This window comes from Petromyzon marinus, chromosome 10, assembly GCF_048934315.1.
Source record: "Petromyzon marinus isolate PM22_M1 ecotype Great Lakes invasive population chromosome 10, UKy_Petmar_22M1.pri1.0, whole genome shotgun sequence".
Taxonomy (NCBI): domain Eukaryota; kingdom Metazoa; phylum Chordata; class Hyperoartia; order Petromyzontiformes; family Petromyzontidae; genus Petromyzon; species Petromyzon marinus.
The window spans coordinates 11,990,732-12,018,721 of NC_133676.1; the positions used below are offsets into that span (position 1 = coordinate 11,990,732).

At 49.5% G+C, this 27,990-nt stretch overlaps 2 protein-coding genes across 2 annotated transcripts; both read right to left on the reverse strand.

Annotated features, from left to right (window-relative positions):
- Positions 1 to 156: 156 nt before the first annotated feature.
- Positions 157 to 3,010, reverse strand: LOC142924196 (cysteine-rich motor neuron 1 protein-like). The gene is made up of 4 exons (XM_076066008.1): positions 2,830 to 3,010; positions 1,668 to 1,772; positions 1,090 to 1,182; positions 157 to 459 (listed from the first exon to the last, which is right to left on the reverse strand). Exons 1-4 carry the CDS (start codon positions 2,995 to 2,997, stop codon positions 157 to 159), a joined length of 669 nt encoding a protein of 222 aa, XP_075922123.1. The 5' UTR covers positions 2,998 to 3,010.
- On the reverse strand, positions 3,007 to 27,520 carry LOC116941147 (uncharacterized). Its single transcript, XM_076066176.1, has one exon. It carries the CDS (start codon positions 25,808 to 25,810, stop codon positions 3,980 to 3,982), a length of 21,831 nt encoding a protein of 7,276 aa, XP_075922291.1. The 5' UTR covers positions 25,811 to 27,520; the 3' UTR covers positions 3,007 to 3,979.
- Positions 27,521 to 27,990: the final 470 nt, after the last annotated feature.

Consider the following 27,990-nt stretch of genomic DNA (forward strand, 5'->3'; position numbering starts at 1 on the left):
CGTGGAGAGAATAATTCATGGCCAATGATATCTTTGCCTTGCTGCATCCTCTAAAGTGAGGGCCAATGCTCTTAATGTGAGATCTAGTATCCATTATTCAAGTACTATCCTTTTTTTTTTAGCCAGGAGATGAAAATATAATCCCATTGAGACACGCTAAACGTTACCTATTTTGTGACGATGACCCGAGTTGCATCGAGTCGATTGTAATAAAACAAAATGTTTAAAAAAAACCCCGCTATTTTGCATTTCCATGAAATCAAGTTCGAAACAAAGATGAGCCGTACCGCACTCATATACGGGGCAGCATGCTCCCACGTTGACCTGCACGAGCATCTCGTTGGTCCCACAGCAGGGCCTGCTGGTGTCGGCGCAGACAACGATCGAGCAAGAGAGGCCGGCCTCCGTGCAGGTGCACTGCTGGCACGTGTCGTACGGGAGCGTGAACACCTCGCCCAGCTGCGCGACGCGGCATTCAAACGGAAGACAGCACGGCGGGGTCACGAGCAACCGGGGGGTGGGGGGGGGGGGGACAGGAGCAGCCATTCGTTAATTCGTTGGTCCGCATGAACGCGCGTACATGTACAGCCCCTTTTAATCTGTTCACCTTTGGATCAGGGCCTACCCACGGCCGGGCGGGACGTTGGGGTTCGTCAACCATATTTCACCACGCTGGCCGATGTGTGCTGGTGAAGGCGGTTGGCATAGACGTCGCAGCGTAGTACAGTAAGACAACTTATTTTTGCTGCACTGCCCACTGGTGATAACGTTGCCCCGCATTGTAATTGAATGTTTAACAAAAAAATATTTCACCATTATGAATATTGAATTGAAATAATTGTATCACGAAAATACAAATTTTAAAATAATTAGATAGCGCTTTAATTATGACACCTGGCTTGCTGGTTAGAATCTAGCAATTTTTTGCATCGCAATGAATTTCACTCGTTGAGTGATGCTTTCTGCTCACTGTGATTGGCCTCCGCTATCCACATCGAGCACTCAGACAAGAGAGGGGCATGGTCTCTACCTATGTTGATGGATGCTTCATGGTGAACAAACGAAAAAACTACGTGTCGAGCAGCTCACCCTGTATTCATTTCCACGCTGGTCCCTGCATGCGTACGGCATAGGCACGCACACTGGACAGCACTCGCCCTCTGGAACCACCGGGTGCTCACCCTAATGTGAACAGAAGACGCGGACAGACAACCAGACAGTCAGTTGGAGAAACAGGCAGGTAGCCAGACAAGCAAGGAGAAAGACAAGTATTCAGACAGGCAGACAGACCAATGTATGTACATGTAGAGTATTTGGCTGCTATGAATTTCCACGTGATAAGCCACTTCATTAGGCTGTCATTTGTGAAAAAGTCACATCTGAAAAAGAGCTATGTAGCTCAGTGGACTCTGACCTGCGAAAATAAAAAAATAAGTTTACAGTAAAAAAAAATAGTTCATGTCTGTTGAACTTTTTTTGCACCGTATGTAGCCAACTGTGCTAATCGGAGGTGCGGGGAAGAACACCAAATTAACACGCACAAAAGCAGGTAGTCAGACAGGCCGGCAGGCAGGCGGACAGAGAGGCAGACAATGTCATCACTAAAATGCTGTCGTAGTTTCTGACAGCAGGAGCAAGTTGAGCTGTGCGGGCCGCCGCGCACGAACCTCAGCACAGGAGCAGATGCTGCACTGCTCATCCACGCACTGCGTCTGCCCAGCAACACACATGCACGTGGTGCAGCCTGAATTCTCCTTCCAGATGTAACCGCTCTGCATTCGGGAAACACGAAACGGAACAGAAACAACGACGTTTCAGCAGCGCCTGATTGGGCGAAGGCCTCGTGAAATGGGATTGAACGGCAATGCACACCCGTCCTATTACTTTTTTAACCTCTGTGAACACAGTGAAGAAGGTATTCGTTGAAGGCAAAGCCAGCCTACAGAAGGTCCAGGACAGGCTGACATTCCACTTGTCATTGATGTTGGGATTTCGATCGGGTCAATATCGAGTGACATAAGGTCTACGAGAGGCTGAGCTCAATAATCCAATCAGTACTTATATTCTTACTGAAGCCCTAATTTGCTGGCCATGTGTTTTTTTGTACTACTTTTTTAGATAATACTGTAATATTACAGTAGATTTAAAGGGAATGTAGTCAGACTTCAACTTAATACGATATGTGGATTGAATTATTGCCTTAATCAATCAAGGCACAGCTGTTGAAAGTGAAACAGCCTCATCACAGTCCCTCTCGATATATTTGATCAAACGTCCCAATGCAGGACCCTCCTTAAATAAGAGTATTGAGACTTATTGAGGATTTCCTGTGTAAATGTCATTATACTCATTATTCCTCTTTCTGAATTTACTAAATAAGGAATGAATGCATGCTTATATATACATAGCATAAGAACACATTGTTAAATCCACTATGGACGAAGTGAAAACCTTTACTAAACTGCGAAAACACATCGCCATGGTTACCCAACAAATGTTCACGGAGAATTCAGCAAATTTCTCAATAAATCGGACGTAAATTTACCAAACATTCGCCCGTGCATGAACTTTATGGATGCCACCACCTCTGCGGTGCGAAACACCCCAGCACATACGGAAATAATAATATCTCGTAATACCAGACGAGGGAGAAAACAAACAAAAAACCCCTACACGCTCGCATTGTGCATTATTACCTAGCTGACCAAAATCGGGACATCTACTATCCCGGAAAAGGTTAACAGATACCGTTACGTCAAGAAGAGGAAGAAAGCAAAAATCAAACAGAACAAGCAAGGTGACAAGCCGAGTGAAGGCGCCGTTGGTCACCTTGCGAGCGATGCCTCTCACGAAGCAGGGGCAGTCTGCCGGGTCCACGCACTTGAGGCCATCGCACACGGTGCCAGCCGGGCACGGCGCGGGACAGTGAGACGTGTCGCAGAGTCCCGGGCACGCTCCGGGCAGCACTGCGCCGCCATGCACGGGGGAACATGGCATTGCGTCGATCACTGGGGTGGGGGGGGTGGTAGTCTAAGAAACAGCTCAGCTCGATTCAAATGTAGGGCCATTTTTTCAATTGCACTTTTACATAAAGGCCTCACTCAGCACACTGTTGCAGTTCGGGCGTCGGTCGCTGAAATATCAAGAAGAGCCATTATTTTTCCAATTCGGTAAAACAAAAAAACAAAAACACCCCTCAATATTTCAAGTGCAGCAATGCATATGAATGGGAGACGGTGGTCCTGAATGAACAACGCCAGAAAGCAGTTGCTTAAAAGAGCCGCGTGCGTGCGGCTTCGGAGCCGCAGGTTGCCGACTGCCTGGTGAAGTTCCACGTGGATCGGCTGGCCATTTGTCAACCATGCTGATGAGTATTGATTGGTGATAGGGGCCCCCAGGATGAATTCAGACATCGCTCCTCTCGCCACAAATGCTAGCCATGGCAGGGAATTTAACTCAGGTCGCATGGTTTGTTGTTCAGTGTGCTAACCGCTTGCCACCCCTCTCTCCAATTCAGGTTGTTTGAATCAAAATGTATTCATATAGGTTAGGTAACCCATTGTTTTATAAAAGACGAATGCGTCTCTTTAAAAGCTGTAAATATGAGAATAGGTTTTTCCCCTTTTATCTGGCAACGAAACAGGTGTTAAGTTGTTAAAACACCAAACTGAAACCTTTTACAATGAATCATGTCTGCATTAACCACAATACTTGTGGTCTAAATGCAAACAAAATATTCTGATAAAATATGCATTGTCTTTGAAACTGATTGGTCCATACCAGAGACAGCTTTCTTTTGATTCTCGTCTCAAACGGTGTTAGACCAGAGGACGCCAAAAGGCTTTTGTTGGCAGATAAAAGGGGGAAACCCTATTCTCATATTTTGGTATTGGCAAAGGAGGTCCCTTGTTGAAGCTGTAAATATTATGATTTGCATGTTGTCCTGATTATTACTGGATCTAGGGTTTACGTCAACAAATTACAATGCATAATAACTGATCCTTACACAAGTGCTCATGACACATGCACCATGAGCATAAGTGTTACACCTAACTGTTGAATCGACAATGTGTGAGCTACCGAAGTAGTTAACCAAAGAGTATGCATTTCCAACGAACAAAAGTCGTATAGCTTCGGTAAGGAGGATGGTAAATTTGTGAGTGAACTCACCCACTGCCTCGGGCTTAAGTTTGGAGACGATGGACGCCACGAGCTTGGGAGACTTCTGTTCGGCGGGGCTGCACGTGGTCGTGCATGGAGCATCCGGCAATTGATTCACCACCGCCTTGATGGAGGAGACATCGACGGGGCTACAGGGAGCAGAACCGCTCGACGATGAGCACACAACGGGCGTTGTTTGCGCCGGCGAAGACGAGGGACCGCTCTCGCTGACAGAGCCACACGTCGGACCAGTCGGAGCCACGAGGCCTGTTCCTGCTGAGCACGGAGCCGCGTTGTCTGTTGAAAGTTTGGTGACCGGCGGTGGTGTTAAAGTCGTCTTCGTGAAAGGCGTTGTGGTGCTGCAGGCAGAGCTGGCTTGTCCGGATGTGGTCGGACCGCACGGCACGGAGGACCCGCGCGAAGGAGGTGTAGTCTCGCTCACAACAGCAGCGCTCGACGGGGTTGTGCAGGCTGCGTCCGCCGTGTCTTTGTTCGCCGGCGGGAGCGTTGTCTTGGTCAGCGGCGACGTTGTCTCCAGAGGGCTGCAAGCTACGGTCGTGATTGAAACTTCCTTCGTGGTCGGCAGCGGTGTCGGTGAAGATGTCGTTGCGCTGCACGCACTGGATGAATCGCCCGGCGGGACTGCTCCTGGGGCGAAGGCAACTTTGGTGGGCGCCGTTGATTCGGCGATGCTGCAAGTTGGCGTGACCGAGCCAGGCGGCAGGGTTGAACCACTGGGACTTGTCGACCCACATGGAGGTGCTGTTTCGCCAGATGGGCTGACCTTTGTGCTTGGCGGTGGTGTGAGAGGTGTAGTGACAGATGCCGTTACACCTGTGTCTGGTGAGGTCTCTGGAGGACTGCAAGTTACAATCCCAGTAATCGGGTTCACTTTTGTCGTTGGTGGAGGAGTAACCGGTGATGTAGTACTGCATGGAATGTTGGAACCACATGGGGTTGTTACAACGGGAGGGATTTCCTTAGTGACTGGAGGTGGTGTCAGAGTGGTCTTGGTGATAGGTGTTGTGGTACTGCACAGAGATGAATATGCCCCAGCTGTTGTTGGACCATATGGACCCGTTGAGCCACTTTGAGGGAGAATCTCGCTTCCACATGGCACTGTGGTAGAGATGATGTTTGTGCCTTGTGGTATTATATTTGATCCTGAGCCCGGTGATGACTCTGTAACACTGCAAGTTACAACGCCATCAACTGGAACCATGTTTACAGTTGGTGGTGGCAAGGGTGGTGATGTAGAACCGCATGGGATTGCAGAGCTACACGATGGCGTTTCTCCTGAAATGACAGTGCCTTTGGTAGTTGGCGATGGGGTAGATGTTGAAACGCCACAAGGTGTCGAGTTCGGCCCAACCACTGTGGAACTGCATGGACTTATACTTGTTTCAGCTGGAGGGACGACATCTTTGATTGCGGATGGCACCACTGTAGTCTTGCTAACGGCTGTTGTCGATTCACAAGGGACACCAGAGCCAGGAGTTGTAGAGCCATATGGAGGGATTGTTACAATGACGCCCGTTGTGATGTCAACTTTCGTTGTCGGTGGTTCCGTTTTCGTGATGGGCACCGTGGTGCTGCTCACGGTTGTGATGGACACAGGTGTTGTTGGACTGCAAGGGCCCGAAGAGCCACCTGACGCAGGTGTAGACACAACATCAATGATTGACGGTGATGTCAGGATGTCTTGTCCCGGTGTTGTGGGGCCACACGCAGAGGTTACTTCACCCACACTTATCGGCGCTGTGCTGGATGCAATTTTAGCGCTCGGTGCTGTCGTGAGCGTCGTCTGGGTAAACGGCGTTTCAGGATTGCAAGTCGTGATGTCTATCCCCGATGTAGCAATAGGACTTAATGAACTCACAGACCCACAAGGAGCGGTGGTTGCCTCTGGGCCAGGGGCAACTTTAGTGGTCGGTATTGTTGACAGAGTTGTTTTGGTGATCGGGGTTGATGAACTGGAACTACTCTCTGGTCCCGGAGTCGTGAAAACACATGCATACGTTGTTGATTGAATTGAACCTGTTGATTCTGGAATGATATTTTTGGTGGTCGGTTGTGGTGTCAGAGTTGTCTTGGATGATGGGACTGTAGTGCTGCACGAAGAGACATCAGATCCAGACGTTGTCGATTGGCTGCATGGGCCTGTAGACCCACTTGCAGGAGCTGTTGTTATTGCTACACTCCTTACCTCTGTAATGGGCACTTGCTTTGTGCTTGGTGGAGGAGTAAGAGTTGTCTTGGTGGAAGGTGGTGGCGTTGAGCAAGGTGTTGATCCTGATGCAGGTGAAGTTCCAGGGCTGCAGGTAACACCATCGGGAACTGGGATTACTTTCGTTGTTGGTGCAGGGGTCTGTTCAGAGACTGGAGGACTGCACGGACTGCTCGAACCACATGGTGGAACTGTTGTCTCTATGGGAATGATTTTGGTTGTAGGTGGAGGTGTTGGAGCTGTAGAACTGCTGCAGGGAGCTCCTGGTTGACTTGTTGAAGAACCACCAGATGGAGGAGGTGTTTCTGGAGGTGGAGGGTTCTTACTGCTTGGTGGTGGTGTCACGGTTGTAACAACGCAAGGAGTTGTAACTGGGACAACGTTTGTTGTGGGGCTGCATGGGACAGTAGATCCAGATGATGGAGGTGTTGTTTGAGGTGCACACGTTTCTGTGATAGGAACGTTTTTCGTTGTTGGTGGTGGCGTCAGCGTTGTCTTGGTGAATGGTGTTGTGACTGATCCAGGTGTTGTCTCTGGAATGCTACACGTCACAATTTCAGTCACTGGAATTTGTTTTGTGGTGGGTGATGGCGTAGGTCCAGATGCAGAACTGCAAGGAACGGTTGATACGCATGGAGCTGGTACTTCTGAGATGACAGCAACAGACTTGGTGGAAGATGGAGGTGTTAATGTGGTCTTCGTGAAGGGTGTGTTGTCACCACATGGAGTTGTTTCTTGTGCAGGTGTGGATGACGAGCCTGCAGTGGTTTGACATGATGGAGCAGTTGTTTGTGGTATCCCCGTTGCTTCTGTAACAACAATTGCTTTTGTGGTTGGTGGTGGTGTGAGGGTTCCACAGGGAATTGCATTAGACTGTGATGTTGGTTGACTGCTTGGAACAGTAGATCCGCAGGAAGGAGCTGTCGTTTCTGACGCTTTGGTGACCGGGGGAGGTGTCAGTGTAGTTTTTGTGAAAGGCGTTTCAGTATTGCATTGGGGGGAATCGGATGCAGGCGGTGGTGCTGTGCTATACAGTCCAGAAGATCCACCCGGGGGAGATGTGGTCTGTGGTAAACCTGTGATTTCCGTGATAGGGATTTCTTTTGTCGTTGGTGCTATAGTTGACGCTGAGCAAGGTGTGTCTATTCCTGGAGTCGATTCCAAAACACTGCAAGTTGGCAGACTGGTGCTAATTATTTTTGTGGTTGGAGCAGGAGTCTGTTCAGAAGCCGTAGGACTGCATGGGCTGCTTGAACCAGATGATGGAACAGTTGTCTCTACTGGAGTGATTTTGGTTGTAGGTGGAGGTGTAGAAGCTGCTGTACTACATGGAGTTCCTGGTTGTGATGATGTAGAGCCACATGGTGGAGGTGTTACCTCAGATATGTCTGTTTTAGGAGGAATTACTTTCGTGGTTGGTGGTGGTGTCACGGTTGTAACAACGCCAGGAGTTGTGTCTGGGACAACGTTTGTTGTTGGACTGCATGGAACAGTAGATCCGGATAATGGTGGAGTTGTCTGAGGTGCGCACGTTTCTGTGACAGGAACGTTTTTCGTCGTTGGTGGTGGTGTCAGTGTTGTTTTGGTGAATGGAGTTGTGACTGGCCCGGGTGTTGTTTCTGGAATGCTACACGTGACAATAACAGTTGTCTGGACCTGTTTTGTTGTGGGAACAGGGGTGATCTCAGAGGAGGGACTGCAGGGAACAGTCGAACTACATGGAGTTGGTATTTCTGTGACTGGGACGGATTTGGTAGTCGGTGGTGGTGTCAGCGTGGTCTTTGTAAAAGGTGTAGTTGAGTCAGGGCCCCCAGTTGTCGTTAAACTGCATGGAACTGTTGAACCACAAGGTGGAGGTGTTGATGGTGGTATACTTGTTATTTCTGTTAAAGTGACTGCCTTTGTCGTCGGGGGAGGTGTAAGGGTGCTACAAGGTCCGGTGCTTGATCCGGGCGTCGTTGAAGGACTGCATGTCACTGTTGAGCCAGACGGAGCAGTCGTGGTTGGTGGCGGTGCTGTAGTAGTGTCAACTTTGGTCGAAGGTGGAGGTGTCAGTTTGGTCGTTGTGAAAGGAGTTTCTGGATTGCACTGAGTTGTGCCAGTCACGGGTGCAGATGTTGGACTAGAAGGTACTGATCCACATGGTGGAGCCGTTGTGGGTGGTGAGCTTGTTATACCCGTGGTAGTTATGGCTTTCGTTGGTGGTGGTGGAGTCAGAGTTGGTACCGTTGGAGGTGGTGGTGTTATGCATGGAGCTGTTGTATCTGATACTGGAGGTGTCACCGGACTGCTGCAAATTGGAATACCAGTAGTTGAGACCAGCTTGGTTGTTGGTGTAACTGCAGATGTGGAACTGCATGAAGGAGAAGAACTGCATGGAGGTGGTTCAACGGTGGTTGGGATTACTTTAGTGGTTGGTGTCGTGGCAGGTGTTGTGCCAGAACCAGGTGTCGTGTCAGGTCCGGATTGTGTTGTTGGGCTGCATGGAGTTGTAGGGCCACTTCCAGGTGTTGTTGATACAGGCGAACAAGTTGTCACAACAGGAGGGATTTCTTTAGTGACCGGAGGTGGAGTCAGCGTTGTCTTTGTGAATGGTGTTGTGGGGCTGGATGGTGGAGGTGTTGAACCACATGGACCTGTAGATCCACATGATGGAATTGTTGTTTCCCAAACGGGCGGTAGGGCTGTTTCAGTGATGGCCTTTGTGGTTGGTACTGGCGTTGGTGCCGTTGAGATTGATTGTGTAGAACAGGCGGGCGTCAAGTCCTTTATGAGTGGCGTAACCTCTGGATTGCTGCACGTGACTACGCTTGGACTAGAAGGTATTTTTGTAGTTGGTGGTGGAGTCTGCGAACTGCACGGAATCGTAGAGCCACCTGGTGGAACGGTTTCACTCACGAGACTAATTTTAGTGGCTGGCTCTGTCGTCAGCGTTGTCTTCGTGACCGCTGTTGTGGAACTGCATGAACCGTCTGGTCCGGGTGTGGTCGAGCCACATGAGGGGGTTGTTATCGGTGCAGGAGACAGCTCGGTGACAGCGGATACTTTTGTACTTGGCGAAGTCGTCTTTGTGAAAGGTGTTGTTTCTGCTCCTGGTGAAGTTCCGGGGACATTGCAGGAAACCGCACTGGTGCTCTCAGTCACCTTTGTGGTTGGAGCGGGGGTCTGCTCAGAAGCTGTGGGACTGCATGGGCTGCTGGCACCACAAGGTGGAACCGTTGTATCAATGGGAGTGATTTTGGTTGTTGGGGAAGGTGTTGGGGCTTGTGAAGTACTACATGAAACACCTGGTTGAGTTTGGTTAGGACTGCACGGAATGGAGGTTACACTTGTTTCAGGCACATTCTTAGTGCTAGGTGGTGGTGTCAAAGTTGTCTTGGTAGCAGGTGTTGTAACAACGCAAGGAGTTGTATCTGGGACAACGTTTGTTGTGGGGCTGCATGGGACAGTAGATCCATATGATGGTGGTGTTGTTTGAGGTGCACACGTTTCTGTGATAGGAACGTTTTTCGTTGTTGGTGGTGGCGTCAGCGTTGTTTTGGTGAATGGCGTTGTGACTGCTCCAGGTGTTGTCTCTGGAATGCTACACGTGACAATTTCAGTCACTGGAATTTGTTTTGTGGTGGGTGATGGCGTAGGTCCAGATACAGGACTGCAAGGAATGGTTGATCCAGATGGTGCTGGTGTTTCTGATATTATGGACTTAGTGGTAGGTGGTGGCGTTAGTGTGGTCTTGGTGAATGATGTGTCACCACCGCATGGGGTTGTTTCTTGTGCAGGTGTTGATATGGAACTGCAAGGTCCTGTAGATCCACATGGAGGAGGCGTTGTCTCTTGGATGCTTGTTACAGCTTTGGTTGTTGGTGGTGGTGTTGTACCAGGTCCAGATGTTGTTGGACTACAGGGTACCGTAGATCCAGGTGAAGGAACTGGTGATCCAGTTGCAGATGTTATTTCACTGATAGGGGTGACTTTTGTGGATGGAGGTGGGGTGACTTTGGTCGTTGTGAAAGGAGTTTCCGTATTGCATGGAGTTGTGCCTGGCACAGGCGTTGGTGTTGGGCTGCAAGGCCCTGAAGGCCCACTCGACGGAGCTGTTGTTGGTACGGAACTTGTAACACCAGTGGTAGCTTTACTGTCTGGTGGTGGAGTCAGAGTTGACTTCGTGGGAGGTGGTGAGGTGAATCCAGTTGTTGTGTCTGATACAGGAGGTGGTACGGGTGTGCTGCAGATTGGAGCAGCTGTAGTTGAATCTAACTTTGTCGTTGGTGTAATGGAGGATGTTGGACTGCACGAAATGGTCGAACCAGATGGAGTTGGTACAACTGTGGTCGGAATCTCTTTTGTGACAGGCGGTGGCGTGAGGGTGCTCTTCGTTATTGGCGTTGTACATGCTGTTGTTGTATCCGACACTGGAGGTGTTGCAGGAGTGCTGCAAATTGGAACGCCAGTAGTTGAAACTAACTTGGTGGTTGGCTCGGCTGTAGATGCAGTACTGCATGAAATGGTAGAACCGCATGGAGGTATGATTGTCGTGGTAAATATGACCGAAGTAATTGGTGTCGTGACAGGTCCTGCACTTCCGCAAGGTGTTGTATTGGGTCCAGATGGTGTTGTTGGACTGTACGGAGGTGTGACGCCACTCCCAGACGTTGTAGATGCAGGTGGACAGGTTGTCACAACAGGAGGGATTTCTTTAGTGACTGGAGGTGGTGTCAGTGTTGACTTGGACACAGGCGTTGAGGTGCTGATTGTCGTTATGCCTGTACCAGGTGGAGGTGTTGAACCGCATGGACCTGTAGATCCACATGGTGGGGGTGTCGTTTCACCCCCACTTGGCGGTGCCGTTTCAGTGATGATCTTTGTGGTTGGAATTGGGGTTGCAGTTGTTGATATTGAAGGAGTAGAACAGGCAGGTGTCAAGTCTTTGATTAGTGGAGTAACATCTGGATTGCTGCAAGGAACAACTGTTGAAGGTGGAGATATCTTTGTAGTAGGAGGTGGGGAAAGTGAACTGCATGGGCTTGTAGAGCCACTTGGTGCTGGTGATTCACTGACCGTGCTAATTTTAGACACTGGAGCAGTTGTCAGGGTTGTTTTGGTAACGGGCGTTGTAGAACTGCACGGAACCTCTGGTGCAGGTGTAACAGAGCCGCATGGTGTAACACCGGGTGCACATGTTTCTGCAGATGGGACGACCTTTGTGCTTGGTGGAGGAGTAAGAGTTGTCACGGTGGAAGGTGGTGGCGTTGAGCAAGGTATTGGTCCTGATCCAGGTGAAGTCCCTGGGCTGCAGGTAACACCATCGGGAACTGGGATTACTTTCGTTGTTGGTGCAGGGGTTTGTTCAGAGACTGGAGGACTGCACGGACTGCTCGAACCACATGGTGGAACGGTTGTCTCTATGGGAATTATTTTGGTTGTAGGTGGAGGTATTGGAGCTGTAGAACTGCTACATGGAGCTCCTGGTTGACCTGTAGAAGAACCACCACATGGAGGAGGTGTTTCTGGAGGTGGAGGGTTCTTACTGCTTGGTGGTGGTGTCACGGTTGTAACAACGCAAGGAGTTGTAACTGGGACAACGTTTGTTGTGGGGCTGCATGGGACAGTAGATCCAGATGATGGAGGTGTTGACTGAGGTGCACACGTTTCTGTGATAGGAACATTTTTAGTTGTTGGTGGTGGTGTCAGAGTTGTCTTGGTGAAAGGTGTTGTAACTGACCCAGGTGTTGTCTCTGGAATACTACACGTTACAATTTCGGTCACTGGAATTTGTTTTGTGGTCGGTGATGGCGTCGGTCCAGATGCAGAACTGCAAGGAACAGTTGATCCACATGGAGCTGGTGTTTCTGGTACAATGGACTTGGTGGTAGGCGGTGGCGTTAGTGTTGTCTTAGTCAGTGACGTGTCACTGCTGCAAGGAGTTGTGTCAGATCCACATGTCGGTCCTGTATTAGACGAAACCAATGGTGACACTGTTGTCTGTGGTGAATCTATAATTTTGCTGATAACTCCCTTCGTAGTTGGTGGTGCAGTCAAAGTTGTGTCAGGTACTGGTCCTGTTGATGGACTGCAGGGAACAGTAGATCCAGAAGGTGCAACTGTTCCTGATGGACTTGCCACTGATTTAGTGGTCGGTGGAGGTGACAGAGTCACATCTGAACCTGGTGGAGTTACTTGACTACATGGACTGGTGGCTCCACAGGGAGGAAGTGTTGTTTGTTTAGCAATCAATGGTTGGCCAATCAAGATTGATTTAGTAGTTGGTGGTGGGGCAAGAGTTGACTGAGCAACAGGGACATTCGTGCCACAAACGCTTGAGTCTGGTCCACATATTACTTGCTGACTGGATGAACTTACAGACTCACTAGAAACAATGGAAGTGCTTGATTCACTTACTACATTATTGGAGATAATAATATTAGAATTAGGTGATTGTTTCGGTGTGGATTTGGTTGAAGGAGTTGTGTCTGATACAGGAGCAGATGTTGGACTGCAAGGTCCTGAGGGTCCACATGGTGGAGACGTTGGTGGTGGTGCGCTTGTTATACCGGTGGTAGGTATGACTTTCGTTGTTGGTGGTGGAGTCAGATTTGACGTTGGGGAAGGTGGTGGTGTTGAACATGCAGTTGTTGCATCTGATACTGGTGGTGTTACTGGACTGCTGCAAATTGGAATACCAGTGGATGAGACCAACTTGGTTGTTGGTGTTACTGAAGATGTGGAACTGCATGAAGGAGAAGAATCGCATGGAGGTGATTGAACGGTGGTAGAGATTACTTTAGTGGTTGGTGTCGTGGCAGGTGTTGTGCTGCCAGAATAAGGTGTGGAGTCTGGTCCGGGTTGTGTTGTTGGGCTGCATGGAGCTGTAGGACCACTTCCAGGTGATGTTGATCCAGGTGCACAAGTTGTCACAACAGGAGGGATTTCTTTAGTGACTGGAGGTGGAGTCAGCGTTGTCTTAGTGAATGGTGTTGTGGGGCTGGAAGGTGGAGGTGTTGGACCACATGGACCTGTAGATCCACATGGGGGAACTGTGGATTCAGACACACTTGGCGGTGTTGTTTCAGTGATGACCTTCGTGGTTGGAACTGGATTTGCAGTTGTTGAGATTGAAGGTGTGGAACAGGCAGGTGTCAAGTCTTTGATTAGTGGAGTAACATCTGGATTGCTGCAAGGAACAACTGTTGAAGATGGAGATATCTTTGTAGTGGGTGGTGGAGTAAGTGGACTGCATGGGCTTGTAGAGCCACCTGGTGCTGGTGATTCACTGACCGTGCTAATTTTAGACACTGGAGCAGTTGTCAGGGTTGTCTTGGTAACGGGCGTTATAGAACTGCATGGAACCTCTGGTGCAGGTGTAACAGAGCCACATGGCGTCACTCCAGGTGCACATGTTTCTGCGCTTGTGGCGACCTTTGTGCTTGGTGGAGGAGTAAGAGTTGTCACGGTGGAAGGTGGTGGCGTTGAGCAAGGTATTGGTCCTGATCCAGGTGAAGTCCCTGAGCTGCAGGTCACCACATCGGGAACTGGGATTACTTTCGTTGTTGGTGCAGGGGTCTGTTCAGAAACTGGAGGACTGCACGGACTGCTCGAACCACATGGTGGAACGGTTGTCTCTATGGGAATGATTTTGGTTGTAGGTGGAGGTGTTGGAGCTGTAGAACTGCTGCAGGGAGCTCCTGGTTGACAAGTAGTAGATCCACCACATGGAGGAGGTGTTGCCGGAGGTGGAGGGTTCTTACTGCTTGGTGGTGGTGTCACGGTTGTAACAATGCAAGGAGTTGTGTCTGGGACAACGTTTGTTGTTGGACTACATGGAACTGTAGATCCAGATGATGGTGGTGTTGATTGAGGTCCACACGTTTCTGTGATAGGAACGTTTTTCGTTGTTGGTGGTGGTGTCAAAGTTGTCTTGGTGAATGGTGTTGTGACTGACCCAGGTGTTGTCTCTGGAATGCTACACGTTACAATTTCGGTCACTGGAATTTGTTTTGTGGTTGGTGATGGTGTAGGTCCAGATGCAGAACTGCAAGGAATAGTTGATCCGCATGGAGCTGGTGTTTCTGATACTATGGACTTAGTGGAAGGTGGTGGCGTTAGTGTGGTCTTGGTGAATGATGTGTCACCACCGCATGGGGTTGTTTCTTGTGCAGGTGTTGATATGGAACTGCAAGGGCCTGTAGATCCACATGGAGGAGGCGTTGTCTCTTGTATGCTTGTTACAGCTTTGGTTGTTGGTGGTGCTGTTGTGCCAGGTCCAGATGTTGATGGACTACATGGTACCGTAGATCCAGGTGAAGGAACTGGTGATCCTGGCGCACTTGTTATTTCAGTAGGAGGGATGACTTTTGTGGATGGGGGTGGGGTGACTTTGGTTGTTGTGAAGGGGGTTTCCGTATTGCATGGAGTTGTGCCTGGCACAGGCGTTGGTGTTGGACTGCAAGGCCCTGAAGGCCCACACGGTGGAGGTGTTGTTGGTAAGGAGCTTGTAACACCAGTGGTAGCTATACTGTCTGGTGGTGGAGTCAGAGTTGACTTCGCCGGAGGGGGTGGTGCTGTGCTTACAGTTGTATCTGATACAGGAGGCGAAGCTGGAGTGCTGCAAATTGGAATACCAGTGGTTGAGACCAACTGGGTTGTTGGTGTAACTGAAGATGTGGAACTGCATGAAGGAGAAGAATTGCATGGAGGAGGTTCAACGGTGGTTGGGATTACTTTAGTGGTTGGTGTCGTGGCAGGTGTTGTGCTAGAACAAGGTGTGGAGTCTGATCCGGGTTGTGTTGTCGGGCTGCATGGAGCTGTGGGGCCACTTCCAGGTGTTGTTGATCCAGGTGCACAAGTTGTCACAACAGGAGGGATTTCTTTAGTGACTGGAGGTGGTGTCAGCGTTGTCTTAGTGAATGGTGTTGTGGGGCTGGATGGTGGAGGTGTTGGACCACATGGACCTGTAGATCCACATGGGGGAACTGTGGAGTCAGACACACTTGGCGGTGTTGTTTCAGTGATGACCTTCGTGGTTGGAACTGGATTTGCAGTTGTTGAGATTGAAGGTGTGGAACAGGCAGGTGTCAAATCTTTGATTAGTGGAGTAACATCTGGATTATTGCAAGGCACAACTGTTGAAGGTGGAGATATCTTTGTAGTAGGTGGTGCAGTAAGTGGACTGCATGGGCTTGTAGAGCCAGATGGTGCTGGTGATTCACTGACCGTGCTTATTTTAGACACTGGAGCAGTTGTCAGGGTCGTCTTGGTAACGGGCATGGTGGAACTGCAGGGAGACTCTGATGCAGATGTAACAGAGCCGCTTGGTGTTACTCCAGGTGCGCATGGTTCTGGAGGTGAGACGACCTTTGTGCTTGATGGAGGAGTTACAGACGTTGAAGGTAGTGGAGTTGAGCAAGGTATTGGTCCTGATCCAGGTGAAGTCCCTGGGCTGCAGGTAACACCATCAGGAACTGGAATTACTTTCGTTGTTGGTGCAGGGGTCTGTTCAGAGACTGGAGGACTGCATGGACTGCTCGAACCACATGGTGGAACTGTTGTCTCTATGGGAATGATTTTGGTTGTAGGTGGAGGTGTTGGAGCTGTAGAACTGCTGCAGGGAGCTCCTGGTTGACTTGTAGAAGAACCCCCACATGGAGGAGGTGTTTCTGGGGGTGGAGGGTTCTTACTGCTTGGTGGTGGAGACACGGTTGTAACAACAGAAGGAGTTGTATCTGGGACAACGCTTGTTGTTGGACTACATGGAACTGTAGATCCAGAAGATGGTGGTGTTGGTTGAGGTGCACATGTTTCTGTGATAGGTACATTTTTCGTTGTTGGTGGTGGTGTCAGAGTTGTCTTGGTGAAAGGTGTTGTGACTGATCCAGGTGTTGTCTCTGGATTGATACACGTCACGATATCAGTGACTGGAATTTGTTTTGTGGTGGGTGATGGTGTAGGTCCAGATACGGAACTGCATGGAACGGTTGGTCCACATGGAGCTGGTGTTTCTGCTATTATGGATTTAGTGGTAGGCGGTGCCGTTAGTGTGGTCTTGGTGAATGATGTGTCACCACCACATGGAGTTGTTTCTTGCGCAGCTGTGGATATGGAACTGCAAGGGCCTGTAGATCCACATGGTGGAGGTGTTGTCTCTTGTACGCCTGACACAGCTTTGCTTGTTGGTGATGGTGCTATCGTGGAACAAGGGATAGTTGCAGATGCGGATATCGTTGGCCCAAATGATGTTGCAGATCCACACGGAAGGACTGTTGATCCTGGCGCGTTTGTTAAATCAGTAACAGGGATGACTTTTGTGGTTGGGGGTGGCGTCAATGTTGTCTTTGTGAAAGGTGTTTCTGGGTTGCACGGTGGTGTGTTAGACACAGTGGAAGCACCTGTATATGGCTGTGATGATCCACATGGAGGAGCTGTTGATAGTGGTAAACTTTTAATTTCTGAAACAATGACTCCCTTTGTTGGTGGTGGAGTCAAAGTTGTGTCAGGCACTGGTCCAGTTGATGAGCTGCACGGAACTGTCGATCCATAAGGTGCAACTGATCCTGACGGACTTGTCACTGATTTTGTGGTCGGTGGAGGTGACAGAGTCGCGTCTGAACCTGGTGGAGTTACTTGACTACATGGACTGGTGGCTCCACAGGGAGGAAGTGTTGTTTGTTTTCCAATCGGTGGTTCTCCAGTTAAGACTGATTTAGTAGTTGGTGGTGGAGCAAGAGTTGTCTGAGCAACAGGAACAGTGGTGTCACAGACACCTGAGTCTGGTCCACAAATTACTTGCTGACTGGATGAACTTATAGACTGACTAGAAACAATGGACGTGCTTGATTCACTTACTACGTTATTCGAGTTAATAATATTACAACTTGGTGATGGTTTAGGTGTGGATTTGCTTGAGGGAGTTGTGTCAGATACAGGAGCAGATGTTGGACTGCAAGGTCCTGAGGGTCCACATGGTGGAGATGTTGGTGGTGGTGCGCTTGTTATACCGGTGGTAGGTATGACTTTCGTTGTTGGTGGTGGAGTCAGATTTGACGTTGGGGAAGGTGGTGGTGTTGAGCATGCAGTTGTTGCATCTGATACTGGTGGTGTCACCGGACTACTGCAAATTGGAATACCAGTGGTGGAGACTAACTTCGTTGTTGGAGTGACTGAAGACGTGGAACTGCATGAAGGAGAAGAACTGCATGGAGGTGGTTCAACGGTGGTAGAGATTACTTTAGTGGTTGGTTTCGTGGCAGGTGTTGTGCCAGAATAAGGTGTGGAGTCTGGTCCGGGTTGTGTTGTTGGGCTGCATGGGGCTGTGGGGCCACTTCCAGGTGTTGTTGATCCAGCTGCACAAGTTGTCACAACAGGAGGAATTTCTTTAGTGACTGGAGGTGGAGTCAGCGTTGTCTTTGTGAATGGGGTTGTGGGGCTGGATGGTGGAGGTGTTGAACCACATGGACCTGTAGATCCACATGGAGGGACTGTGGATTCAGACACACTTGGCGGTGCTGTTTCAGTAATGATCTTTGTGGTTAGAATTGGGGTTGCAGTTGTTGAGATTGAAGGAGGAGAACAGGCAGATGTCTCAGGCGTAACATCTGGATTGCTGCAAGGCACAACTGTTGAAGGGGGAGATATCTTTGTAGTGGGTGGTGGAGTAAGTGAACTGCATGGGCTTGTAGAGCCACCTGGTGCTGGTGATTCACTAACCGTGCTAATTTTAGACACTGGAGCAGTTGTCAGGGTTGTCTTGGTAACGGGCGTTATAGAACTGCATGGAACCTCTGGTGCAGGTGTAACAGAGCCACATGGCGTCACTCCAGGTGCACATGTTTCTGCGCTTGTGGCGACCTTTGTGCTTGGTGGAGGAGTAAGAGTTGTCACGGTGGAAGGTGGTGGCGTTGAGGAAGGAATTGGTCCTGATCCAGGTGAAGTCCCGGGGCTGCAGGTCACACCATCGGGAACTGGGATTACTTTCGTTGTTGGTGCAGGGGTCTGTTCAGAAACTGGAGGACTGCATGGACTGCTCGATCCACATGGTGGAACTGTTGTCTCTATGGGAACAATTTTGGTTGTAGGTGGAGGTGTTGGAGCTGTAGAACTGCTGCAGGGAGCTCCTGGTTGACAAGTAGTAGATCCACCACATGGAGGAGGTGTTTCTGCAGGTGGAGGGTTCTTACTGCTTGGTGGTGGTGTTACGGTTGTAACAACGCAAGGAGTTGTGTCTGGGACAACGCTTGTTGTTGGACTACATGGAACTGTAGATCCAGATGATGGTGGTGTTGATTGAGGTGCACACGTTTCTGTAATAGGAATATTTTTCGTTGTTGGTGGTGGCGTCAGAGTTGTCTTGGTGAATGGTGTTGTAACTGACCCAGGTGTTGTCTCTGGAATGCTACACGTCACAATTTCGGTCACTGGAATTTGTTTTGTGGTTGGTGATGGCGTAGGTCCAGATGCAGAACTGCAAGGAACGGTTGATCCGCATGGAGCTGGTGTTTCTGATATTATGGACTTGGTGGTAGGTGGTGGCGTTAGTGTGGTCTTGGTAAATGATGTGTCACCACCGCAAGGCGTTGTGTCTTGTCCAGGTGTTGATATGGAACTGCAAGGGCCTGTAGATCCACATGGCGGAGGTGTTGTCTCTTTTACGCTAGTTACAGCTTTCGTGGTTGGTGGTGGTGTTGTTTTTCCAGGTCCAGATGTTGTTGGACTACATGGTGCTGTAGATCCAGATGAAGGGGCTGTTGACCCTGGCGAACATGTTATTTCACTGGAAGGGATGACTTTTGTCGTTGGGGGTGGGGTAAGTGTGGTTTTCGTGAAAGGTGTTTCCGTACTGCCTGGAGTAGAACCAGGTACAGGTGTTGATATTGGACTGCAAGGCTCCGTCGACCCACTTGGAGGAGTTGTTGTTGGTAAAGAGCTCGTAATACCGGTAGTCAATTTACTGTCTGGTGGCGGAGTCAGAGTTGATTTTGTGGGAGGTGGATTTGTGGAGTAAGGTGTGTCTGATACTGGAGGAGATACTGGAGTGCTGCAAATGGGAATACTTGTTGTTGAGTACAACGTGGTGGTTGGTACAACTGATGATGTGGGACTGCATGAAATTGCAGAGCCACATGGAGACGTAATTCCTGCAGTGGAAATTACTTTAGGAATTGGAGTCGTAAGTGGTGGCTTGGTGGCAGGTGTTGTGCTGCCAGAATAAGGTGTGGAGTCTGATCCGGGTTGTGTTGTTGGGCTGCATGGAGCTGTAGAACCACTTCCAGGTGTTGTTGATCCAGGTGCACAAGTTGTCACAACAGGAGGGATTTCTTTAGTGATTGGAGGTGGAGTCAGTGTTGTCTTAGTGAATGGTGTTGTGGGGCTGGATGGTGGAGGTGTTGGACCACATGGACCTGTAGATCCACATGGGGGAACTGTGGATTCAGACACACTTGGCGGTGTTGTTTCAGTGATGACTTTCGTGGTTGGAACTGGATTTGCAGTTGTTGAGATTGAAGGTGTGGAACAGGCAGGTGTCAAGTCTTTGATTAATGGCGTAACATCTGGATTGTTGCAAGGCACAACTGTTGAAGGTGGAGATATCTTTGTAGTAGGAGGTGGAGAAAGTGAACTGCATGGGCTTGTAGAGCCACCTGGTGCTGGCGATTCACTGACCGTGCTAATTTTAGACACTGGAGCAGTTGTCAGGGTTGTCTTGGTAACGGGCGTTATAGAACTGCATGGAACCTCTGGTGCAGGTGTAATGGAGCCGCATGGTGTAACTCCAGGTGCACATGTTTCTGCGCTTGTGACGACCTTTGTACTTGATGGAGGAGTAAGAGTTGTCACGGTGGAAGGTGGTGGCGTTGAGCAAGGTATTGGTCCTGATCCAGGTGAAGTCCCGGGGCTGCAGGTCACACCATCGGGAACTGGGATTACTTTCGTTGTTGGTGCAGGGGTCTGTTCAGAAACTGGAGGACTGCATGGACTGCTCGAACCACATGGTGGAACTGTTGTCTCTATGGGAACGATTTTGGTTGTAGGTGGAGGTGTTGGAGCTGTAGAACTGCTGCAGGGAGCTCCTGGTTGACTTGTTGAAGAACCCCCACATGGAGGAGGTGTTTCTGGAGGTGGAGGGTTCTTACTGCTTGGTGGTGGTGTCACGGTTGTAACAACGCAAGGAGTTGTGTCTGGGACAACGTTTGTTGTTGGACTACATGGAGCTGTAGATCCAGATGATGGTGGTGTTGGTTGAGGTGCACACGTTACTGTGATAGGAACATTTTTAGTTGTTGGTGGTGGCGTCAGAGTTGTCTTGGTGAATGGTGTTGTGACTGACCCAGGTGTTGTCTCTGGAATGCTACACGTTACAATTTCGGTGGTGGGAATTTGTTTTGTGGTGGGCGAAGGTGTCGGTCCAGATGCAGAACTGCAAGGAACAGTTGATCCACTTGGAGCTGGTGTTTCTGATATTATGGACTTGGTGGTGGGCGGTGGTGTTAGTGTGGTCTTGGTAAATGATGTGTCACCACCGCAAGGCGTCGTGGCTTGTGCAGGTGTTGAAATGGAACTGCAAGGTCCTGTAGATCCACATGGAGGAGGTGTTGTCTCTTGTATGCTTGTTACAGCTTTGCTTGTTGGTGGTGGTGTTGTGCCAGGTTCAGATGTTGTTGGACTACATGGTACCGTAGATCCAGGTGAAGGAACTGGTGATCCTGTTGCAGATGTTATTTCACTGATAGGGATGACTTTTGTGGATGGGGGCGGAGTGAGTGTGGTCTTCGTGAAAGGTGATTCCGTATTGCACTGTGGTGAGTTCGATGCACTTGAAGGACCTGTGCTACTTGATTCAGATGATCCACATTGAGGAGCTGTTGATGATGGCAAACTTGTACATTCTGAAATAATTACTCCCTTCGAGGTAGGTGGTGCAGTGAAAGTTGTGTCAGGCACTGGTCCTGTTGATGGACTGCACGGAACTGTAGATCCATACGGTGCAACTGATCCTGACGGACTTGTCACTGATTTGGTGGTCGGTAGAGGTGACAGAGTCACATCTGAACCTGGTGGAGTTACTTGACTAGATGGACTGGTGGCTCCACAGGGAGGAAGTGTTGTTTGTTTTCCAATCGGTGGTCCTTCAGTTAAGACTGATTTAGTAGTTGGTGGTGGAGTAAGAGTTGTCTGAGCAACAGGAACAGTGGTGTCACAGACACTTGAGTCTGGTCCACATATTACTTGCTGACTGGATGAAATTTTAGACTGACTAGAAACAATGGACGAGCTTGAGTCGCTTACAACGTTATTCGAGATAATGTTATAATTAGGTGATTGTTTCGGTGTGGATTTGGTTGAGGGAGTTGTGTCGGATACAGGGGCAGATGTTGAACTGCAAGGTCCTGAGGGTCCATATGGTGGAGATGTTGGTGGTGGTGTGCTTGTTATACCGGTGATAGTTACGACTATCGTTGGTGGTGGTGGAGTCAGATTTGATGTTGTGGGAGGCGGTGGTGGTGTTGTGAATGCAGTTGTTGCATCTGATACTGGTGGTGTCACCGGACTGCTGCAAATTGGAATTCCAGTGGTGGAGACTAACTTCGTTGTTGGAGTGACTGAAGACGTGGAACTGCATGAAGGAGAAGAATCGCATGGAGGTGGTATGCCTGTGCTAGTTATGACTTGCGTTGGTGGTGGTGGAGTCAGAGTTGGTTTCGTTGGAGGTGGTGTTGTGCATGGAGCTGTTGTATCTGGTACTGGTGGGGTCACCGGACTACTGAAAATTGGAATACCAGTGGTTGAGGCCAACTTGGTTGTCGGTGTAACTGTAGATGTGGAACTGCATGAAGGAGAAGATCCACATGGAGGTGGCTCAACTATGGTAGAGAGTATTTGAGGGATTGGTGTCACGGCAGGTGTTGTGCTGCCAGAACAAGGTGTGGAGTCTGGTCCGGGTTGTGTTGTTGGGCTGCATGGAGCTGTGGGGCCACTTCCAGGTGTTGTTGATCCAGGTGCACAAGTTGTCACAACAGGAGGGATTTCTTTAGTGACTGGAGGTGGAGTCAGCGTTGTCTTTGTGAATGGTGTTGTGGGGCTGGATGGTGGAGGTGTTGGACCACATGGACCTGTAGATCCACATGGGGGAACTGTGGATTCAGACACACTTGGCGGTGTTGTTTCAGTGATGACTTTCGTGGTTGGAACTGGATTTGCAGTTGTTGAGATTGAAGGTGTGGAACAGGCAGGTGTCAAGTCTTTGATTAATGGCGTAACATCTGGATTGTTGCAAGGCACAACTGTTGAAGGTGGAGATATCTTTGTAGTAGGAGGTGGAGAAAGTGAACTGCATGGGCTTGTAGAGCCACCTGGTGCTGGCGATTCACTGACCGTGCTAATTTTAGACACTGGAGCAGTTGTCAGGGTTGTCTTGGTAATGGGCGTTGTGGAACTGCAGGGAGCCTCTGGTGCAGATGTAACAGAGCTGCTTGGTGTTACTCCAGGTACGCATGGTTCTGGAGGTGAGACGACCTTTGTGCTTAGTGGAGGAGTTACAGAAGTTGAAGGTAGTGGCGTTGAGCAAGGTATTGGTCCCGATCCAGGTGAAGTCCCTGGGCTGCAGGTAACACCATCAGGAACTGGGATTACTTTCGTTGTTGGTGCAGGGGTCTGTTCAGAGACTGGAGGACTGCACGGACTGGTCGAACCACATGGTGGAACTGTTGTCTCTATGGGAATGATTTTGGTTGTAGGTGGAGGTGTTGGAGCTGTAGAACTGCTGCAGGGAGCTCCTGGTTGACAAGTAGTAGAACCACCACATGGAGGAGGTGTTTCCGGAGGTGGAGGGTTCTTACTGCTTGGTGGTGGAGTCACGGTTGTAACAACGCAAGGAGTTGTATCTGGGACAACGCTTATTGTTGGACTACATGGAACTGTAGATCCAGAAGATGGTGGTGTTGGTTGAGGTGCACATGTTTCTGTGATAGGAACATTTTTCGTTGTTGGTGGTGGTGTTAGAGTTGTCTTGGTGAAAGGTGTTGTGTCTGACCCAGGTGTTGTCTCTGGAATGCTACACGTCACGATATCAGTGACTGGAATTTGTTTTGTGGTGGGTGACGGTGTAGGTCCAGATACGGAACTGCATGGAATGGTTGGGCCACATGGAGCTGGTGTTTCTGCTATTATGGATTTAGTGGTAGGCGGTGGCGTTAGTGTGGTCTTGGTGAATGATGTGTCACCACCGCAAGGCGTTGTGTCTTGTCCAGGTGTTGATATGGAACTGCAAGGGCCTGTAGATCCACATGGAGGAGGCGTTGTCTCTTGTATGCTTATTACAGCTTTGGTTGTTGGTGGTGCTGTTGTGCCAGGTCCAGATGTTGATGGACTACATGGTACCGTAGATCCAGGTGAAGGAACTGGTGATCCTGGCGCACTTGTTATTTCAGTAGGAGGGATGACTTTTGTGGATGGAGGTGGGGTGACTTTGGTCGTTGTGAAGGGGGTTTCCGTATTGCATGGAGAAGAGCCAGGCACAGGCGTTGGTGTTGAACTGCAAGGCCCTGAAGGCCCACATGGTGAAGGTGTTGTTGGTAAGGAGCTTGTAACACCAGTGGTAGCTTTACTGTCTGGTGGTGGAGTCAGAGTTGACTTCGTGGGAGGTGGTGAGGTGAATCCAGTTGTTGTGTCTGTTACAGGAGGTGGTACGGTTGTGCTGCAGATTGGAATACCTGTAGTTGAGTCAACCTTTGTGGTTGAAATAATTGATGAAGTAGCACTGCATGGATTTGAAGGACTGGATGGAGATATGGTGGTAATTTCTTTCGTAATAGCTGTTGAAATGGGTGGTTTAGTGACAGGCGTTGTGCCACTGGAAGGTGTTGTGTCAAGTCCAGATGTTGTTGTTGGGCTGCATGGAGCTGTAGAACCACTCACAGGAGTTGTAGATGCAGGTGGACTGGTTGTCACGATAGGAGGGATTTCTTTCGTGACTGGAGGTGGTGTCAGTGTTGACTTGGAGACAGGCGTGGAAGTGATGATTGTGGTTATGCCTGTAGCAGGTGGAGGTGTTGAACCACATGGACCTGTAGATCCACATGGTGGGGGTGTCGTTTCACTCCCACTTGGCGGTGCCGTTTCAGTGACGATCTTTGTGGTTGGAATTGGGGTTGCAGTTGTTGAGATTGAAGGAGTAGAACAGGCAGGTGTCAAGTCTTTGATTAGTGGCGTAACATCTGGATTGCTGCAAGGCACAACTGTTGCAGGACGAGATATTTTTGTAGTGGGAGGTGGAGTAAGTGGACTTGTAAAGCCACATGGTGCTGGCGAATCACTGGCCGTGCTTATTTTAGACACTGGAGCAGTTGTCAGGGTCGTCTTGGTATCAGGAATTGTGGAACTGCATGGAACCGCTGGTGCAGGTGTAACAGAGCCACATGAGGTAACTCCAGGTGCGAATGGTTCTGGAGTTGAGACGATCTTTGTGCTTGGTGGTGGAGTCAGAGTCGTTGAAGGTGGTGGCGTTGAGCAAGGTATTGGCCCTGTTGCAGGTGAAGTCCCTGGACTGCAGGTCACCACATCGGGAACTGGGATTACTTTTGTTGTTGGTGCAGGGGTCTGCTCAGAAACTGGAGGACTGCATGGACTGCTCGAACCACATGGAGGAACTGTTGTCTCTATGGGAACGATTTTGGTTGTAGGTGGAGGTATTGGAGCTATGGAACTGCTGCAGGGAGCTCCTGGTTGACTTGTAGAAGAACCCCCACATGGAGGAGGTGTTTCTGGAGGTGGAGGGTTCTTACTGCTTGGTGGTGGAGTCACGGTTGTAACAACAGAAGGAGTTGTATCTGGGACAACGCTTGTTGTTGGACTACATGGAATTGTAGATCCAGATGATGGTGGTGTTGGTTGAGGTGCACATGTTTCTGTGATAGGAACATTTTTCGTTGTTGGTGGTGGTGTTAGAGTTGTCTTGGTGAAAGGTGTCGTGGCTGACCCAGGTGTTGTCTCTGGGATGCTACACGTCACGATATCAGTGACTGGAATTTGTTTTGTGGTGGGTGATGGTGTAGGTCCAGATGCAGAACTGCAAGGAACGGTTGATCCGCATGGAGCTGGTGTTTCTGATATTATGGACTTAGTGGTAGGTGGTGGCGTTAGTGTGGTCTTGGTGAATGATGTGTCACCACCGCATGGGGTTGTTTCTTGTGCAGCTGTTGATATGGAACTGCAAGGTCCTGTAGATCCACATGGAGGAGGCGTTGTCTCTTGTATGCTTGTTACAGCTTTGGTTGTTGGTGATGGTGTTGTCGTGCCAGGTCCAGATGTAGTTTGACTACATGGTACCGTAGATCCAGGTGAAGGAACTGGTGATCCTGGTGAACATGTTATTTCGGTCGTAGGGATTACTTTTGTGGATGGGGGTGGGGTCACTTTGGTCGTTGTGAAAGGCATTTCCGTACTGCATGGAGTTGAGCCAGGCACAGGCGTTGGTGTTGGACTACAGGGCCCTGTCGGCCCACATGGTGGAGGTGTTGTTGGTAAGGTGCTTGTAATAATTGAGGTGACTTTGGTGTCTGGTGGTGGAGTCAGAGTTGATTTTGTGAGAGGTGGATTTGTGGAGCAAGGTGTTACGTCTGTTACTGGGGGTGTAACAGGCGTACTGCAAATTGGGATTCCAGTAGTTGACACCAACTTTGTTGTTGGTACAGCTGAAGATGTGGGACTGCAAGAAATTGTAGAACCACTAGGAGGCGTCGTGGAAATGATGTTAGTAATTGGTGTTGTGACCAGTGTTGTGCTACCATAAGGTGTTGTCTCCGGTCCAGATGTTGTTGTTGGGCTGCATGGAGCTGTCGGGCCAGTCACAGGCGTTGTAGATGCAGGTGGACAGGTTGTTACAACAGGAGGTATCTCTTTAGTGATTGGAGGTGGTGTCAGTGTTGACTTGGACACAGGGGTTGACGTGCTGATTGTGGTTATGCCTGTACCAGGTGGAGGTGTTGAACCGCATGGACCTGTAGATCCACATGGTGGGGGTGTCGTTTCACTCCCACTTGGCGGTGCCGTTTCAGTGATGATCTTTGTGGTTGGAATTGGGGTTGCAGTTGTTGATATTGAAGGAGTAGAACAGGCGGGTGTCAAGTCTGTGATTAGTGGCGTAACATCTGGACTGCTGCAAGGAACAACTGTTGAAGGTGGAGATATCTTTGTAGTAGGAGGTGGAGTAAGTGGACTGCATGGGCTTGTAGAGCCACCTGGTGCTGGTGATTCACTGACCGTGCTAATTTTAGACACTGGAGCAGTTGTCAGGGTTGTTTTGGTAACTGGCGTTGTAGAACTGCAGGGAACCTCTGGTGCAGGTGTCACGGAGCCACATGGTGTAACACCAGGTGCACATGTTTCTGCAGATGAGACGACCTTTGTGCTTGGTGGAGGAGTAAGAGTTGTCACGGTGGAAGGTGGTGGCGTTGAGCAAGGTATTGGTCCTGATCCAGGTGAAGTCCCTGGGCTGCAGGTAACACCATCGGGAACTGGGATTACTTTCGTTGTTGGTGCAGGGGTCTGTTCAGAGACTGGAGGACTGCATGGACTGCTCGAACCACATGGTGGAACTGTTGTCTCTATGGGAATGATTTTGGTTGTAGGTGGAGGTGTTGAAGCTGTAGAACTGCTGCAGGGAGCTCCTGGTTGACCTGTAGAAGAACCACCACATGGAGGAGGTGTTTCTGGAGGTGGAGGGTTCTTACTGCTTGGTGGTGGTGTCACGGTTGTAACAACAGAAGGAGTTGTGTCTGGGACAACGTTTGTTGTTGGAATGCATGGAACAGTAGATCCAGATGATGGTGGTGTTGACTGAGGTGCACACGTTTCTGTGATAGGAACATTTTTCGTTGTTGGCGGTGGTGTCAGAGTTGTCTTGGTGAAAGGCGTTGTGACTGACCCAGGTGTTGTCTCTGGAATGCTACACGTCACGATATCAGTGACTGGAATTTGTTTTGTGGTGGGTGACGGTGTGGGTCCAGATGCGGAACTGCATGGAACGGTTGGTCCACGTGATGGTATCGTTGGCTCGGCTCCAGATGGCGAGGCGGTTTCGCTGATCACCTTTGTCGTTGGTGGTTCAGTCAGCGTCGTCTCAGGGAATTGTGTTGTAGCACCGCAAGGAGTTACATCTGATGAAAAAAAAATGACAGTCATTAACGATTGCTCTCATCAAATGTCCTGCACCATTAAAACATAATAAGCAATGGAACCACATTGCTAACTTGTGCTTTGTTCCACACATTATCCTCCCGTCTTGTCCATTTATAACCTACAAGCCTCATATTTGCTAGTTACAGTCTGCTCGTATTTAATTAATTCATAGGCCACGTTAATCTCTTCAATTCCCAGTTTTCTCAATGTACCCAATGCCAGTGTTAACTCGTGTTTTACACCAGTTGAAAACACTTTCAACTCATTGTCATATCTTTTTTTGTTTTTGCATAACCTGCTTACTCTGCATTTCTCAACTGATGCTGACTCGTACAAACTCCTGACAAAGAAACAATGCAGCTAAACGCTGGGAGTGGAGCCCCGAGGGCCTTACCTTTCACAACACTCGACGCACCACTCGCAGGGCCACAGGGAGC

What these genes read in the sequence shown, in the direction of transcription:
- LOC142924196 (XM_076066008.1), bottom strand. Translation starts at nt 2,997, where the DNA reads ATGCCATGTTCCCCCGTGCATGGCGGCGCAGTGCTGCCCGGAGCGTGC. An exon ending in TGAGAGGCATCGCTCGCAAG is followed by an intron (nt 1,773 to 2,829) that starts GTGACCAACGGC and finishes TCCCGAATGCAG; the next exon opens with AGCGGTTACATCTGGAAGGA. An exon ending in GCATCTGCTCCTGTGCTGAG is followed by an intron (nt 1,183 to 1,667) that starts GTTCGTGCGCGG and finishes TGTTCACATTAG; the next exon opens with GGTGAGCACCCGGTGGTTCC.
- LOC116941147 (XM_076066176.1), bottom strand. Translation starts at nt 25,810, where the DNA reads ATGCCTTTCACAACGACCAAAGTGACCCCACCCCCATCCACAAAAGTA.